The sequence below is a fragment of the Chenopodium album genome, chromosome 5 (assembly GCF_948465745.1).
Source record: "Chenopodium album chromosome 5, dcCheAlbu1.1, whole genome shotgun sequence".
Lineage (NCBI taxonomy): Eukaryota > Viridiplantae > Streptophyta > Magnoliopsida > Caryophyllales > Amaranthaceae > Chenopodium > Chenopodium album.
Genome location: NC_137838.1, coordinates 14,166,722 through 14,186,358, shown reverse-complemented (window position 1 = coordinate 14,186,358; position 19,637 = coordinate 14,166,722). Strand labels below are relative to the sequence as shown.

General features: G+C 34.3%; 2 protein-coding genes across 2 annotated transcripts; both read right to left on the bottom strand.

The window, feature by feature from the left end:
• Nucleotides 1-2,207: 2,207 nt before the first annotated feature.
• On the bottom strand, nt 2,208-11,033 carry LOC145631947 (putative plant SNARE 13). Its single transcript, XM_081684181.1, has 10 exons — nt 10,454-11,033; nt 8,015-8,107; nt 7,410-7,503; nt 5,160-5,197; nt 4,880-4,977; nt 3,868-3,947; nt 3,738-3,794; nt 3,571-3,663; nt 3,126-3,200; nt 2,208-2,584 (listed from the first exon to the last, which is right to left on the bottom strand). Exons 1-10 carry the CDS (start codon nt 10,528-10,530, stop codon nt 2,480-2,482), a joined length of 810 nt encoding a protein of 269 aa, XP_081540307.1. The 5' UTR covers nt 10,531-11,033; the 3' UTR covers nt 2,208-2,479.
• Nucleotides 11,034-12,344: 1,311 nt separating this feature from the next.
• Nucleotides 12,345-18,917, bottom strand: LOC145631946 (pyruvate dehydrogenase (acetyl-transferring) kinase, mitochondrial-like). The gene is made up of 6 exons (XM_081684180.1): nt 18,458-18,917; nt 15,848-16,106; nt 15,500-15,680; nt 14,509-14,653; nt 14,210-14,423; nt 12,345-12,585 (listed from the first exon to the last, which is right to left on the bottom strand). The coding sequence occupies exons 1-6, from the start codon at nt 18,704-18,706 to the stop codon at nt 12,527-12,529; spliced, it is 1,107 nt and encodes a 368-aa protein (XP_081540306.1). The 5' UTR covers nt 18,707-18,917; the 3' UTR covers nt 12,345-12,526.
• Nucleotides 18,918-19,637: the final 720 nt, after the last annotated feature.

Genomic DNA, 19,637 nt, shown 5'->3' with positions numbered 1-19,637 from the left:
ATTTTAACATGTGTTTTAGAGACTATGAAAAGTCAAATGGGGCAATAAAATAGGGACGAAGAGAGTACATATCTATGTAATTTAACTTCACAAGTAGTGATTTAAAATCACTGATTTTAATGCCCTAATTAGTGAGTAGCTCGAGCGTTGCCCTGGGTTGCTACTGTTATAGACATACAATTGATTTTTTTTTTTTTTTTATTTAAAAAAGGCTTTTCAAAACTGCAATTAATATTGTCAAACCAAAATTGAGTTACTCTTTGAGTATCTTATTTTTTTTATTAATTGAAACTTGTGATTTGCACTTATTTTTTTATTTAATTTTTTTTTGTTACATATTAATAACATTTTTTTTTATGATTGACTTAGATGCTTAAATAGATATCCTCTTATAAGAGGTTGAGGGTTCAAACCTCCTTATCCTCTTTTAATATATTAGTATAACGTATTTTGATATATTTGTATAGATTAGCTACCGAGTATTAATTTACTCATGCATGAGAGTCGTTTTGATGAATAATTTTGAAGTATCAAATTTTTCATGATGATATTACTTTTTTTATTTTTTATTTTTTTTTTTTTTTTTTGTAAAACAATCATGATGATTTTACTTAAAATTAAATTGTATTAGAATCTGTGCAAAAAACGTAAAATAATGCTATTGATTAAAGCTTAGAAATGGAGGGTTTCCTATTACCTTAGTTAGTTAATTACCTCTCAACAAATGAGACTTGTACCTAATACCTAGGATATTATTATTATTATTAAGAACATGAACACTAAAGAGATTGGATATGCAATGAAAAAATGTACCCGAATATGCAATAAATGAATTGGACCATATAAAACCTATATACATTCAGCAAGAATGATCGATAACTTAGGACTGTTAGACTAGAGTGTTATCTGTCGTCAGCTCATGACTCAAGAGAGGCACTTGGGTAGGCAACTAGGCATAAGCTTATTTAATAACCCACATCATCAATTTTGACTTAATACACATCTATTACTCAAATTTTGAAAGTTTTTTCACAACTCCTTTTCAAAACACAAATTAAATTAAATCCACTTCACAAAAATGGCAACCATTACCAAGTGCGTCATAGTCAACTCTTTTTTAATTTTTAAAACCAACTTTTTTTTTTTTTTTTTTTTTTTTTTGGGCTAAACCCTAATCAAATCCTTCCCTAAACTAATTGCCGTAAATGCCAATGAACATTAACATTTTTGGTCGAAGTCTTCAAGGTTGGTTTGGAAAACCTAGATCGATTTTTTGTAGTACCCAAAAAAAAAAAAAAATTACTGAATATACTTTTACTTTGAATTTAGTTGTTTACTACTGTTTTAAGCTTTACATTTGCAAATTATCTGATGGAAAAAAAAATGATCAAAAAATAAAATGAGACGATAGAAGTATTCACATGACCATACAAAAATAATGAAGAGTTGGCGAGTAGAAAGTAGAAAGTCAAGTCTATCACCAAGGTCAACTACTTACAATGGTCAAAGGCATATTTCTCAGATACCCAATAGACAATAGTAGACATGCATTACATGTGATGTAGATAATTAGATATGAGGATGCTGAAAATGTCAATAACATTGGTTCGTTCCTTCTACACATAACACACCAATGTTCACATGGTTCATATGCAACAATCACGAATTACATTAATAATGTCTAAATGATACTCTTCACACCCACATTTGTCAACGTTGACCCAAGTTTTTTGCATTCAATATATTGCTATATTTCAGAAGTACAAAAAATTAAAAAAACACGCTATTCTAAGTGAAAATTTCAATACCCTTACGGGTATAAGGAACATCTGAGGATATTTTTTATTCAAATGACAATTGAAGGACAATAATCATCAAAAAGAGCAAAAATATACTTATTGGTACACCTTGCATACGGGTGTATATATACAAATAACAATGAACAATCTTTGCTATTTAAGACAAACAAATATTTTTCATCTATTACCCCTTTTTGGTTTGTTTGTTTGTTTTTTTTTTTTTTTTTTTTTTTAATAAAAAAAACATGAATTCCTCTGAAATTGTAACGGAGTAAAAGTTGACAATAATCTTCCATTGTTATTTGGGCAGTGGCCGTGAAAGAAATTCGAAAACAAAATGCAAATTGACCAAGTGTTTCCAATATTGGAAAATAAAAAATGTGAGAAAAAGCATATCAACACAATGTATAAAGAATGAACACACATTTACTGCATCCTCTGAATGTTGAGTGCCTTGCTAATACACACAGGATAAAATATTGACAGCAAAATAACCTGAATGTGGATACAATGATTTTGAAAGCCGTCGTTTTTGGAGAAAGAATGCAACTGCCAAAAGGATAAACAAAAATCTCCTCAACATGATTTACAAATGACACAAACTCGATATGCACAAACTATAGGGGAATGGAACCAATTATCCAAACTGAACTGTGGAAGAAGAATCCAATTGCAGCAATTTATCCGAAATGTTCAGCTTTCACATTCAAGAGCCTTCTTGCTGCAGGGGCTGGAGGTGCTAATCCTGGAATGTCCCTAATATCTTTGTTGTTTGGGTGTACAATCTACAGGCATAGCAAATAAGATCAAGATTTTCAGCACAGATTAATAGGCGAAACGGAGCACAACCCAATTCAAACAATAGCATGGAGGAGGGGTGGAAGGGGGATTAATTCATGCCAATCAGGAAAAGAAACCACATGATGGGCAGAACAGTAGATGAGACAAGATTCTACCAGGAAGCAGAATGCCAACACCTAAATATCTATTGGGCCATATGATAGGAAGGCTTCAAATGCCAAATAATTGGTGTCACAAATTTAGGCACAACATTTATAAAATAGGACCTGCTAATCGGAAGTGAAGGTATAGCTGTGGAGGAAAGAAAGTTTAAAACAAAACAAAAAAAAAAAAAAGATAAACTAAAAGAATACATAATTGTCTCCAGCATGTCTAACCGTCTAACCAGCCTTTCATTAACAGAGCCAAATTCCAGAAAAAGGCTATAATACCAGACGAAAACGATAACAATATCATCAACTTCATAAGAGAGCAGGCTAGCAGACAAATTATGCAATACCATAGAAATGATAATAAGGGATATACCTTCACAACAATAATGGCTATGACACCACAGACGATAAGAAAGAGAAAAAGCATGATACACTTGTCAGTGGCAACCTGCAACACAGAAAGTATATACATCAGTCAAGATAACATGGAGCTTATAATCAAAGTAATACTTCCTCGGCTCCATTTTACTTGCAACACTAACAGTTTCAGCGCTTGCCACAAAATTTAAACTATTAATATCTTTGGTTGGTGGTTTGGTAAAAATTATAAAAAGTAGATTTTAATAAAGTATAAATTAAGACAAATCCTACAAGATTCCACGTGACTTTCTTCCGTATGAATCACAATATGTTATAGTAGGAGTATGGATAGTGCCAAAATCCTTGTTGCAACTAAAATGAAGCAAAGGAAGAATAGCAATCTGAGCACAAAGCCACAAACAAAAAAAAATTAAAAATTAAAGATTAAAAAACCAGACCTGCCGACCAATCTCCTTCACCAACTGAGATGCCTTCTTGAGTGAAAATTGAATAGTATCCAGCTCATTAACAATACGACCCATTTGATCAGTCTGCACAAATAGAATTACATTATTTTCTGCTACCTAAAAGATTGAGATAGGACCAATCAATTATGAATACTTACTTGACCCTTTAGTTTAGCTCCAGTTTCAGTTCCAACCTCAACAGTTTGTGCAACTACCTAGGCAACCAAATTATAGTTAGAAAGATAATACAGTAAACAAGCCAAGAGCCGTTCACAGTAAACTTCTCACCTGTTTAGAGCGCTCAATGGCCTGATCAGTCTCATCCAAAGTCTTATTCCCAGCATTAATAAGCTCTTGATTTGTCATTGCTGCATAGGAAGGACAAATCACACATCAGATACAAGAAACACATGCAAATCAATACACAGTATTGTTGTACCTTATTTATTCTCATTCCAACACAGGATTATAAGAAAATGCAAGGAAGCTAAATGCTCCGATAGAAAATATTGTAAAAAAGAGGAATACTGTTAACTGTATTGACAAACTATTCAAATTAGCTATGAAAAAATAAAAATGAGGTGGAAAACATCACCCAATAGAACAAGCTTCTGCAGAGTCTGCTGTGATATTGGTACAAAATGATAAATATAAATGTAAAATACACTGTTTTTAAACACTAAGCCTTGGTTGAAGGCTAATAATTTGTTTAATACACATTTAAAAGAGCATGCTATAGAAACTGCACAAGACTTCAAATTATGTGCACACCTCTAACCCTTTGATGGAGATGCTGATCAGCAAAGTAAACCTTGAAAGTCACATATATCAATCCAATAAATATATCATATATAGGTGTACCAATGTTCACTCCCTTAAAGTTGAAACTCATTATTGAATGTACAAACATAGATCCTTCAGTAAATGTGAAGTATAGACATAATACAACAAGATGCCAATCACTTTAATCAATACATTACAAGTATTTCTCTGAGAATGACTCATTATATAGCCTGATAAGTTACAGAAAGCGGTATGCAAAGCTGACATTCCCACAATTGACATGACCCCCTGGTTTTCTTTTGCCCCTTTTGTATTCTAAAAATACCACAATTGACTCAATCTACAAAGCTCAACACAGAGGTCATGACAATATGATTGTTGAAATAAAGATCACAAGGATTAGCAAAGAAGCATACTCTTAGATAGGAGTGTGGAGAATAACAATAAAAAAGACAAACATCAAGCCAAAATCCCCATTAGAGTACAAGATGCAAATATAAGCTAAAGAATATCTCACATGAAGCCATCTGAATATTTTCTTCGGCTGTTGGTTCACTGGTTCCTGCTCCCATGTCAAACAATTCTACCTTCTTATTGCCAAGGCTACTCATATACCTACAGCATAAGCAGCCAGAAAAACAGGTTCATTTGATATACATATATAACAAGTATCACAAAAGTCCACAAGTTACCACTACTATAATTATTAACCAAGCATCCTAAATCAACCTGCCATATATTAGCAACAGAATTAACAAATTAAAATAGAAACAGTAAAGTTGAAGATGTTAACTTACGTCTTCCTTAAGCCCACAAATGAATTTAGCTCTTTGATCTGCAAATTTTTTCAACAACAAAAAAAAAAAAAAAAAAAAAAAAAGAAAAAAAAAAGAGTTACGTGAAAGAAAAAAAGGCAGCCTACAAATCTAGCATTAAATGCAATGAAATATCAGGACAATTTAAAGTACTTAACAATCCCAAGTAAATCTCTTTCTCCAATATTGAATTTCAAGGGACTGAAAAGAATAAGCAGTAAAAAAAATAAGGTTGCTATTACAAAGATGAGGCAGTACCCAAAATGTTGGACTTACAAATGAGCCAGAGAGCTTTCCAACTACCCTAAAAAAATAGAGATTACGTGGCCAAGTCCACCCAATAAGTTATCAACTCTTTCACTATTACAGAACACTATGTTTAATTTGAGCAGCATTTAAAGTTGGCAGCAGTGTTTTAAAAAGCGCGCTGAGGCGCAAGGCGATCAGGGTGAGCGCTTATTTTAGTCTGGGCGAGGCGTTTTGGGTTAGGCGCAACTGCCCATATAGTGTGCCTCACTTCAAAGAGGCGCGCCTTAGGCGCAGCAGAACCCCTCTCGCTTTAGTGCGCCTTAAGCTTTTTTATACAATGGTTGGCAGGTTTATTATTGTCATCATATTGCCTATCAATAAGCAACTAAGTGCCCTGGTGACCAATAAAATTTATCTCAACCCACTAGGCATGAATTATGTTTTAACACAATTTTTTGGCAATTCTGCTGTTCTGCAAACTTGATAAACCCAGCGTCTTGCAACCTTCTACACCGAGAGGTGCAGCAAAAGCAATAGGTTTGGTGTAAGCAACTATAATTTTCCACTTGACGTCCTCCAGAAATGGGTTAGAGTTATTGTTAATCACTAATGGAAATAACATAAAAGTTAATATAAAACCTTCACAACTTTCCACCTCTCAACAAACCTAAATCTAAGTGCCCACTCTCAGTAAAAGAAACAATGTACCGTTAAAATACAGTATATGACCTTTGACAAGGCATAGTTTTCAACACTCAAACAAGCTGATCTTCAAAAGGAGAAATTTTAAAACCTTGTCAATATTTCAGCCTTAAGACAGTTAATATTACAAAAAATAACTAAAGGTTGGATTACCCCCCTCCACTTAATTGATTAGGGCCCCATTGCACCAAAGTGCTCAATGATATAGAGCTTTCTTAGTCTTTTTTACACTAAATTCCTATTAGTGATAATGCTCCCAAGTAGCATAGCCCACATACTTCAAACATGTCATCCTAATCCCAATAACCATTATACAAGTCAACTACACAATTACACAATAAACTCTTGATCTCAGCAACCTTTTAAAAATGATACATTTGTTTAAAACTTCTACTAGCATTCCACATTTTCACCACCCAATTGAGGGAATTTGGATAATTTTGAGGAATAAGGTGATAGCTGATATGAGGTTTGCTATTAAACTTGATTTTAATACTAGAAACTTTTACCTATTGCCAAGTATTTGGTTGCTTAACACTATTATAACAAATCCCGCCCTAACTTTCCAGTTTCCACTCATTTCTATCTCCTCATCCTCCTCACATTCTGATATTTCTTCTAAAAGCCTTACATCCTCATATGGCAGGTAATAAGCCTCAATATTCTTAACGTACTTGAGCATAAAACCTGAGAAATGAGAGTGGAAAGATTTGAGTTCAGAAGCCCACGTAAGCATATCTACCCCAACTAAGTAATCTGCTTCAAGACTCCTTGTATCAGAGTTCGGCACAAACAGGAATATGATGCGAAAGCTGCAATAATCCACTAAAGACGAAGAGAGATTGCTCAAGTGAATCCTAATATACAACTATGTAATTTACAACCTCTATCTCCAGCAAAAAAGAGAGACAAACCAATGACTTTCTTTCTGCCTTATTTCTGATACTTCAATTCTCCTTAGTCTAAGAGTGACATTATGTACATTGAGGAATAAATTTCAATGCGTCACTATTGTTACCAAATAACAGTTGTGGGTTTTAAATCTGAACAGCTAATTTCAAAAAAAGATGAAGCAAACAGGACCATTAGAGTTCTCCATATTCATTGAGTTACATTGCAACACTAGCAATACTCCTAGAAGTTCTGTGATTACAATGAGTAACTATATTTATGTTCTTGCCACAGAAAAATTAATCCTTATGACAGGCACACACAAAAAAAGTAATTTATGAAATTATTGTTTGGACGATGAATCGGCTTAAAGTAAAGAAGGTTTCTAACCATAGACTGCTTCTCATCATTGAGTTGCTTGTTGACTTCAGGCGGATTTTTGGCCTCCTCGTCTTTAATTTCTCGATCAAACTCCTTAATTAATCTAAAGAGCAAGAGGAAGTAGGAATAAATAAAAATCAACACTCAATTATACTCAATCACAGTAGAAAGGGAGGGGAAGAAGAAAGAAAGAATTAAAAAAACAAGAAGACAATAAAAAAAAAAAAAAAAAAACAATTACATGAACAAAAATCATGAAGTAGATGAAAAATAACTACCTGAAACCAAGCAAAAACTACACAAAAGAAACTATAATAAAAGTGACAAAAAAAGAGAGAAAGGTTACCCGACACAATGTAGCAGATCAGATCACACCCCCCCCCCCCCTCTTTTCTCACCAAAAGCAAGGTCACAAAAAATATAAAACATCATAACATATGGGTGTTTTTCTGTTCAGAGAGTTTCCATGGCCATATTACATAAGGTAAGTTTGTAAGAGTCATACTCCACTTTTCAGTACCACCAAACCACAGTATTAGAATTATAAGCTATTAAGTTATGCTCAAGACTCAAAGAAGTTGCATTATGGGAAGTAAAAACAACATTTAATGTACCTTTTACACTCCCTCATCTTCCCTGTAAGTTCTTCCAGCTGCTTGCTTTGTCGATTTGGGTCTTTGACCTTGTCCAATTTCTGGAAACCATTGCTACAAAGAAAGCACAAGAGCACATGCAAACACAAGATCAAAAAAGGGGTGAAAGACTTATATATGTGACAATCGCATGCAACCCCTACCACCACCACCACACCCCCACCCCCAAAAAAAAAAAAAAAAAAAAAAAAAAAAAAAAAAATCACAACATCACCAAAATAAATTAAAGAAAACTCTCCTCAATAATTGCTACTAAAATTGAAAAGTTATCAAATTCATTGAAATTTTGACCTCCGAAAATGCTTGAGCTTGACATCCCAATCTCCAATCTTAACGATGCTCCACAGTAATCTTTTAACACTTCTGCTTCATCTTAAACTCCCTAATTATAATGGATTTTTCACCTTGTGCCAAGAAGTTGTCTATTTCCGGCAATAGAGTAAAGTAATGTAACTCTAGCCAAAATCTAAACGAATTTCCACAAAAATTGTAACAGAGCAGGATTTTGCACATAGCCACATGCATGCACAAAATTTAGAGCAGGGTAATATCAATGGTGCTACAACAGTGTATAAGTTAATTTAATAAGGAGTTACAACATTTTCAATAATATAACATCCTAGATGCCCTGTCCATAGTATTTCACTACATAAAAACTTGTCAGATGCCCACACTTGTAACATTGACATTCTAAACTCATAAACTAGTAAACTACCTGTTTTCAACACTCAAAAATCCCAACAATTTAATCAGCTGAAGATATTCTCCTTTCTCAGCATTAGAACTGAAAACACATGGCACAGCTTACCATAGCCGTACAAATATACATTTTTTTAAACAGGTTGAGGTATGTATGAAATTCTACCTCAACATAAGATTTAGAACCCGCTAACCAAATCGATACCGAACTACTTCAGACCACATCGATACAGGAAGTTTCAAACCAAAACACATGGCACAGCTTACCATAGCCGTACAAAAATACATTTTTTTAAATAGGTTGAGGGATGTACGAAATTCTACCTCAACATAAGATTTAGAACGCGCTAACCAAATTGATACCGAACTACTTCAGACTACATCCATACAGGAACGTTTCAAACCAAAACTTACTAAATTGGATTTCCTACCGAGGTCCCAGGCCACATAAGCTTAATTTTCCAACCACAGCAGCACATGCCAAGAGGAAAAGGTTTTTGGGAAGATATTAGATCAGAATAAAAGGATGAAGAAAACGAGGCACCAAAACAGTTGCCCAAGCTAAGCTATATAGCCTACTATAAAGGTGAGTGATATTTGAAAATAGCAACACAGAGGTGATCACACACTGGCTTGAAAAAGGTAGTTATTAAATGATAGAGTGAAAGAATTTAAGTTAAAAAAAAAAAGGCAAATGAAAACAACAAATGATCCATCATTGAGGAATTTCAGCTTTAATTTCACTTTTTCCCTGTTAACAGCAACAGAAATGACATTCTACTGACAAAATAAAAATAGACCACAAACCCTGAAATACCACAGTACAAAAACCCTTCAACCCTCATATAGCACAGCATAAATTTCCAACATCCTCAATTAGCACAACATGAATGCCCGAAATCCCTCAGCTTGAAAGCCCAATATCCCTCAAATAGCACAGCACAAAAACCTGATATCCCTCAGATAGCGCAGAATTAACACCAAAATCCCTCATTTAGCACAGGACAAATGCCCGGCATCTCTCAAATAGCATATTAAGAAAGCCTGATATCCCTCAATTAGCACTACGAAAGCCCGAATCCTTCAAAAGTACAACATGAAAGCCTGACATCTCTTGATTACCACAGCAAAAAAAGCCCAATATTTCCGCCGTCAGTTCACTAGGAACCCACATTTCTCTGTTGAAGAGACATAAATGGAACAACAGGAATGGAAACCATATATAATCCGTTTGACATCACTTTAGTTCTCAGTCCTTGCAATATAACAAACAGATAGCTCACAATGTGCCCAACCAAAAATGGGCTAATGCTCAGTATTAACTGTCAAATGCTAGTCACATGCAAGTGCAGTACGGATCTACGATTTCACTGAACCATAGGCAGTAGCTAAGCTTAGCCGAAACCGTACCCGAATAACACAAGGCAATCAATCCACATTGCCAGTCCTTTAAGTTACGGGCCAAAAAGTTACCATATTTTGTCAACAATGACAATTATTCACATCATAGCGAAATTCCATCACAATGATCAAAGAATAACGTAAACTACTCCAAAATTAGCAATTTGCAAATCATATTTCTCTTTAACAAGTAAACAAGATTAAAATCGAAAGAAAAATACTTAAAACTAACCCTAAATTGAACTAATCATCACTAAACTAGTGACATTGACACCAAAAAAGTAAGAGAAAGGAGCTTACGCAAGAGCTCGAAAGTTGTCGCGAATTTCGCCATGGATCTGCTCCATCTGAGGATTCATTGGTAAATCAGTCGCCATTTTCGCCGGAATTGAAAAAATCCGGCAAAATCACCACTCCAAATCCAAACTGAAAACAATGCTTAACTCTAACTAACGTACATAATTATCCCCAAATCACAAATTCCAACAAACAAACAAAACAGTGTGATTGTTTGAAAAATTCAAATCGAGTGACGAGCTTTTGATCTGAAGAAATTGCTAAAATTGGAACCCTAAATTGAAACTTACAAACTACAAAAAAGAATAAAAATTCAAAAAAGAGAGAAGAAATTGAAGAAAAAAGGAGAGAAAAATTAGGGTTCTTAAGGAGACAAAAATTGAGAGAGTAGTGGGAGAAATGATTGAATGTGTTAAGGCGAGGGAAAGTTGGAGAGAGAATGAATCGTTGGTTTGGTTTGGTGTAATAGAAATAGAAAGAGTATCGTATGAATGTTTACAGGCTGTGTTCTATGACGTTTTGTCTCAATATTTTATTACTCATTTTTTTACTCATTTTACTGTACTTTCTTTGTTTTTTTTTATTTATGAAATTTTCTAATTTTAACAAATGGATTTTGTTTCCTTAAAAAAAATGGATTTTGTTACCATACATATATTTGGTGTGCAAATGTATAGATGTTATTTTCATTACCTTTAAAAATAAAATGAATTGGATGATTGGATCGGATCACATAAAAGAGTTAATTTATAAAAGAGTTAATTTTTTAGATCGGTGATGAAATAAGAAATAAATTCTACTGTAGTGATTTAGATTATGTTGTTTATTTTTTTAAGGTAAGAAAAATATTGAGCAATTTCCATGAAAAGATGCCCCCAAAACATCAAAATTCCTTAATTATACTATACCCCATTTTACAAAATTGTTTACATCAGCGATTACAAATATTATTTTTTTTTGCCTTACATAGTGCGAGTGGGGATGGTAATGGATAGGGTCTGGGTAGGGTCTAGTAATACCCAGACTCGTACCCGGATTTTTCAATCCATACATACCCTACTTGGACCTTACCCTTGCCGTCTCTAATCACACCATTTATAAAAGGTAAGGAATATGTGAATAGAGTAAATTAGCAAGGTGTAAGCATGTGTCTTTTTTAACTAGTACGTGTTTGGTATGTGGGAATTGGGGCTTGGGAATGGGAATTGAAGAGGTAGGAGTATATATTGCCTTGTTTGTTTTGTGAGAAGGGGAATTGTAGGTGGGATTGTGAATGGAAAAAAATTTCTCTATTCCCATTTTATTACTAGGAGGGCAAGTAATAGAGACGGGAATTGGAAATAAAGAGAAAAAGACTATTTTACCATTAATAAAAGCTTAAGAATTTGACATTAGTACAAGTATAACCGTTAATTTACAATTCTATTCCCAATCAATTCCCTTCAAAAACCCAAACAAGGAATTGTGAATTATAAATTTCTTGTATCAGCTTGAAAATCAAATAGGGCCACTGTTTTGTTACCATAGGCCCATAGGGTTTAAAAGGGTTTAAAGGAATGGTAATGGTTAATTTGTTACCCCTTACCCTCAGAGAATGGAGTGTATTATCTACCCCTCTCATAACAAACCATAGGTAATTGTCACGTTTAAGTAATTCAGTATCAAATACTTTAAAACACCAAACCAAACACGCTCTAAGAGGATGGAAGCGTGGACTTGATTTACAATTTAGACATTGTTATGTTATCTCCGTTGCATCACCAACCAGCAACGACACTGGGTCAACAAGAAGCTGTATGTAGCTTACACATGCCAACACCATTAACCCGGGGGGGGGGGGGTGTTGGGGGTAGGGAGGGGGGCAGGGGGGCGGGGCAGAGGGTAGTTTGCGAAGTAAAGAAACCCAGAGGCAGGATTTCCATTGCTAAAAATAAGATTACAAGGATGACAATACCAGTTTATCATATAAATCTGAACAATACATGCTCTTTTCTCATGAACACCATCTAATCAAGTAAACCATTGGAAGTCTAAATATATTGAATGTATATAGCTCATCAGCTGTGCTACTACAGGCTACGGCAGAGGTTCTTGAGATCCACCCAATCGAGACAAGTGTAGATAGGCATCTGTACCTGCAACAATGTCATAAGAACATCTGATTTGTCAGAATCTTATGGTGCCTTCAACAGCAAATATAAACTACCTAATAATTACTATCAGAAACCACAATACTCACTGAAAAAAGCATTACATAATACACCATAATATGAACGCTGCAAAAATTATCATAACATTGCCCAATAACATATACCTAAACTTATTAATCAAAGCCCATTTGATCATTTATTGATCATCTAACAAACATGAGGAAAGTTTGTAAATAGTGAGAATTTTCTTAGAAGGTGACGCTAAATTGCTAATGATGGCTTTTGGCTGGTAGGGTGAATCAGGTGGTGTAGGCAATAGAATTTCCATGGCTTTTGTGATAATTAGTTCGTTAAAGGGTTTCCAAGGGGCCATATTTCAGGAGTTCTCAACAACTTCTTTGTGCAGAAGCTTTCTTCAATCTGCTTCGCAATGCAGCTCCTGAAAATCAAGACTCATGGGGTTCAACTTTTTCCCACAATGCACCCACAGTGTCGCATCTTTTCTGTGATTGATTAAAATTTACAATAGTAGCTAAAAACAAATCTCCAAGAATGCTCAACAGTTACAGGCTGCACAGATTATCCTCAAAAAAAATATGGAGCATGGAAATTATATTATGTTAAAAGTTGATAGCTTGAGAAGAATATAGACCTGAACACAATCATTGGTGATCGAAGATATGCATACGTATGAAGGAGAGGGATGTGGACACAATGACAAGGATTAGGGTAAGAATTCAATACATCAGAAAAGGAAGATTTGGCAAATGGCAGCACCAACAGTTACCAATACTCCATAGTAACATAAATATCCAGCTTCTAGATGTGTTGAAATTCTCCCAATTTTTGACCAGATTAGGCTACGGAAGGTCAATGGGAAAAGCTGAGACTCATTATTATTGCCAAAGTCTGCATATAGGATGGGTTATACTTGTGACTTAAAACAGTTTTCATTGGCGCCATTCTAGCGACAAAAAGGCTGGGATCTTACCAAGGAAGGGTCAGTCTGGTGACTCCGGTCAGGCGGTCAGAGCCTCAGAGGGACGACAGATCATCAAATAGTTGGATGTTCACGTGCTTGCAGTAAACAAAATTGGGGAAGGAGTGTACAAAACAGAAACATTGCCATAAGCAAGCTGCGAGCTATTGCTACCCCAACATCAGATGGATGCTATTGGCCTAGTAGTTGTAGTTCTATAAATCAAACTCAAAGCTCCTCTGTTCTTAACAGTTCTGGATTTAAAAATTTGGACTTGACCTATCAACTTAATTATTACATCTACTAACCTACTTGATTAATTCAATATAGGAACTGAAAACATGAACTATGCATTTGACTGGTATCTTTTATTTATTTCAAGACAATATTGTCTAATATTCTCTGTAGCAGATTAAACCTCATAACCTTTTCTCAATTCCCAAATGAGAACAAACTACTACATAGTTCGATAGTACATAGGTATAACAGAGGCTAAAGAGTAAGACTAATGTAGTAATGCTAGATGAGTAGATGGAAAACCAGTCTAAGCTAGATATTAAGTGCATAAGCTGCATAACAATACATGGGAGACAGCCAGACGGGAAGAAATTATGAGATAAGAAGATTTACCATATCCTTCCATGGAAATAATTTGCAGGTCTCCTCCAAAATAACGAGCATACAATCGACTTATAGGAAGCCCGTATCCATATCCAGCCATAGTCACATTATCACCAGTTCCAAGATCTGTATGCTCATCCAACGGGTTCTCAGCAGTACTGTAAAGGTATGTAAAAATCTTAGGGAGACCACTTCTTGGAATCCCACCTCCTTCATCAGAAACCTACAATGGCATCACAGGAGTCAAGACACACACTGAGGTATGAAAATTGTAACAAAAGCAAAAGTCTTCAAAAGCATCAACGTGCCTTAATCGTGACATCCTCTATTCCATCAGCTACTATGATACGAATAGGAGGCACACTGTCTGAGTCCATAAATCGCTCTTGAACAGCACGCAAGGAATTTTTTACCAACTCGAAAACCATAAGGTGTAAATGTGAAGGTACATACCTGGGATCAATAAAGAAATGTGCATCATTATATAACTCCATTCACAGGACAACAGGTTCAAAATCCAATAGAGAATACAAAAGATCATTCAGATAAATAATTATCAGCCAGCATCTAAAAATTCCTTGCATAGCCTCCTTTACCAGTGATTTGGTTGACAAAACATATGGATTCAAATAAAAATAAGTCGAGATTGCAACAAATGCACTACCACATCATTATTCATGCATTTATAGAAACCATGCAGACGTTTTTGGGAAAGAAAAAATGAGATGCAAAACTTCTGAAACAGAAACAGGCCCCACTAACCAAGACCATGGTCCACGACTCCACATTATGTATAATCCATCTTGATCAATCCCTAGGATATATTACCACTGAGGATGAAGATTACCAATTTATACAATGGTTGACAAGCATAGAACAAAGGGAAAACAATTTATTCAAAATAGCTTATCAAGTTGCCCAAGACACCTCGAAGACAACATCACAGAGTTCAAATCAGAGATATTTTTGGCAAGGCCTTTCATCTTTGTTGATGAGCATCTCAATATGCATAATCAATAATATTAACTAATATAAGCATTTGATCTGGACTTTAGGGTGTCCCTGGGAACAAACGACTTCAATTATAAGCCTTGCTGGCTATTGTTTTGCAATGCATCATATTACTGTGTTGTGTGTATCTCTCTTATCCTCTTTCTCAAACACACATCTTGTATAACCTAGACTATTCTTAGAGCACAAGGTTTCATGTGCTGTATAAATATTAGTTTTAAGTACCTTCGGAAAGAGATAATAATAAGTACAGCAGAGAAATATATATATGTATACAGAAGAACTTACGGAAATGTAAAGTTGGGATCGCCATAGATATCAATTTCAGGTGCACTGCCATAATGGCGCATGCAAATTGCACGAGCATCTTCACTAGCATTTCTGGCAACCTCAACGGGAGACATTTTTGTATGTATATACCCTATACGGTCAGGTTGAGGATTTGGATCGTGCAAAGCCACATGCTGCCCTGAATTTAGCCAAAAAAAAAAAACTAGCACTATTAATTGATTTTATCTGTAATAGCAAGGGGGGGGGGGGGGGGAAACCGAATAGAATAAACCAAAGCTATTAGATTAGTGTAGACAGCAAAATATGAATAAAAAGGAAAAAGAAGGACAAAGTAACAGGAACAACCTATGAGCATACGAATCCCTATTCTGGACATGTAGAAGCGATCAAGGAACTGGTGTATTTCGACCAAGTCTTCATATACAATCTTGGGATCCATGCCTTTCTTCAGTTGTTGGACCCCCATGGCCATCATTGGGACAACATTATTATGTCTGACTTTAATCATTTTAATCATTTGGGTGAAATCTAATTCATCACGGTTATCTTTAATTGAAGGGAATGATCTGAGATCACGAAAAGAGTCCAAATACCAATCGTGCACCTAAGAAGGAAAAAGAGTTTATAATTATTAATATAGCAATAATGATAACTCCTTTGTTAATTTTACAAAAGAAACAACCACCTCTGCTCTTCAGTTAGCATTATTCAACCTCACACTCAAAGACCTCAGCATGACTAAATGGATTCATAACATTATAAGATGATATTAAATGCTGATGATTTTGGCAAACCCCAGGGTAATTCATAACACCTTTACAAGTGATCCCATGGTAAAATTTCATAATAACTCTAAGTTCCAAAATGAGTTGACAAAACTTGCACACAACAGTATAACACGAAGCAGATATGTTTTTGTTACAGCACTGTTGCCAGCTATTCTAATACATTATCCATTGAGGAAGCTTATAACAGTAAACTCTTCTAGTGGTGACATATTACTTATCAATAAAAGTAGAAATTTCTCAAGGTATACTTCTCCTCACCTCACTGAAGACTGTCATCTAAGTCACAGCTAATGTATTTCGTAATTTGCAATAACTTTCATAGTTTGCTGGAGCCTAGCTTTTGTATTCTCAGGCCTGATGAAAGAGTCTGGCCAATAGATCCCTCAAGTACTCAACACACTCTTTGCAAAATCACTCAAATTAATCTGCTACTATTAATTTCATGTATAAATTTGATTGACGGTAGTCTCAAACAGAATGAAAGCTTATATTTGGATTACAACTCAAGATAAAGATCAGCCTTATGACAGGCCAGTAGGTTACAATACTTACAAGTGCCAAGTCAAAGAAAGTCAAGCGAACAATGTAAGAATGAAAAGATTCTTTGGGAAGAGCCTTCTTGGAAGTTTACAGGATCCTTAGAAAGGTATGATGTCATCCTCAAAATCAAATGATGGTATCCTTGGAATCCAATTCAAAAACTTGACCATTCTTCTGAGAAAAAGTAGTAGGATCTTTCAAATTCAATAAACATATACTTATCATATATAATACAGGTCATTATATTTGCTATGGTTGGGATTTATGTTGCCAGAATTCACTAAAAAATCCCATATTATACCCACGTATATTGTTAGATCAGTTACACGCATATTCATCATCTATCTTGTATATATTCTCATCTTTCCACTATAAACACTCCTTTTAATTTTTATGCAATCCAACTGAAAAACAATAGTCACTACTGCATAGATGATAATGCACTTCCTCCTTTCCACAAAACCCCACTCTCTTTTCATATAAAGTCTGTTCCATAAGCTTCCTCACTATATAGCTTTATTCCTTTTATGGCAAGTTTTATATTCGACATTAACCTCAAATGATCCACTTGGGACACATCTATTGTTTATCAATATGTGATTTTCTCTTTCCTGCACATGAGGACCCCAATTGCCCAACTTTATTGTTTTGTATTTGTCACTGGAGAAGTGGAGAGAGTAACAATAAACATGAGTAACTTTGTGGAACGGAGGGAATATGTATTTAATGAAGCCGGGGCATGGCCATGGAAGAGGTTGGGTGGTGACTTGGGCCAACAACAGGAGCCTTAAATTTTCCTAAAAGAGATTTTATAGTAGGAGATAAAAGTTCAGCAATTTATCAGTATTTTATGATCTTCCAAGGTAAACTTGAAATCATGTTTTTTTTAAAAAGAATTTGGTGAGAAAATGACGCACACAATATGATATCATCACCTAACTAATCTCAGTGAGAACAGGAGAGCAAACTCCACACGACAGTGAATGAACCTAAATTGACACAACAGAAAAATTATTCTAAAAAATTCAAACTTTGATTATTAAAATAGCATTACAAAAATCAAAATAATACACATACATAAACAATACTCAAGATACTCTTTACTTCTGTGAATCATAGATAATATTCTCTATCAAACCAACAGCACTTTGCAATATCAGGATACCAATAAAGGAAGTGTTCTTTAAAAAACAGAAAAAACATTAACCTGCAAATTTAACAATATTTTTACCATTTAATCAAGCTTACTATTGTATTACTGATAACAAAATTTACCAGATTCAACTGCAAAATTACATGCAAAAAATTATATTCAATTCCAACAAACTAACATTCAATTTTGTTTGCAAATTACCAGAAAAATTCAGAATTTCAATGTCGATAAATACAGAACGACATCAAAATTACAAGCACTCAAATATATACGAAGTGTAAATTAAAATGCGATACATAACTTCAGTTCCAACAAAATCCCCACCAAAAAAACCCCGAAAATTCAGAATTTCAACCAAATAAAAATGAAAATTCTCATAAAATAGCAAAAACCCAACAAAATTCACACCAAAAACAGCAATAAAACCCCAATTAAAACCCCAAAATGACCCCCCAAAAAAAAAAAAAAAATTACCTTCAAAACAGCAGGTTTAAGAGATAAACCATAAGGAAGAGACTCTAGTTCAATAGCTCTACGCGCAATTCGAATGGGAAGCTCTTTATGAAGAAACTGAGCAGAAATCAACAAATTTCGTTCAGTAGGTTTTGATCCAAATTCCATCATATACCTTAATGTTACTCCATTTTGTTTCATTGAACCCCATTTATGAACTTCATCAATCAAACTCTTTGAGAAATTTTCTGCAACTTTTTTCACAGCCATACTTTCAAAATTTTGGATTTTGGGTTTAACTTTCAGAAAACAGAAGAATTTAAATTAGTTATCACCCAAAATTACCCAGAAAAATGGGTTAATATTTTGAGGCAAAAACATGAGAAAAACTACATATAAAGTTACATGATTGTGCAAGTGACATAGATAGAATGTATGAATGAAGAGATTAGGAGAGAGAAAATTGGTGATTGTGACAACACAAGAGGTGTGGTGATGGTGAGTTATAGGACCAGGATGATTGCCATTTTTTTGATTTGGGATCAAAATTTATGGTGTTTATTACTTTGAGTATATTTTTTGTAATAATTTTAAATGAAATGAAAAAATACAAGGGATTAGATTTTAGGGTTCTTTTTAATGAAGGATTTTATATAATACACCTTTTGTGATTGTGATTTGTGACTTGGATTGTGATGAGAAACAATAGAAGGGTGACTTGTGCAATTGAAACTTTGGATAATTTTTTAATGAAGACGTGTTTCATACTTAAGTTTAATGTGATATTAAAAGGAGTTAGTTTGATATACAGGAGGGTTGTGATTGTTGCCAAGGTAGTTACAATTGTATGTAATTTTTTTTCGTTTTTTTCCGCTAAATAAATTTGTTGTATAGGCAAAAGTACTAATATGAGCCTATGAGGGAGTATAAGTTAAACTATTAACCTAAAACTTCTACCAAAAGTTTGTAAAAACAATTAGCAACGATAATATTTTGTAAAATATTCAATTTCTCAACAAGTGTTTCAAAATTCTTTTAATTGTGTATTTAAAGTTTTGATATGCCTAGACAATATGGTTTTATTGTTCCTGTTGAATGCTTTATTGTTTCTCATCTATTGGAATTGAGATCGCATAATCCATTTATAATTGCATTTCGTATTAGATTATTCTTGTCAATTTTTACAAACTTAAAAGACCAT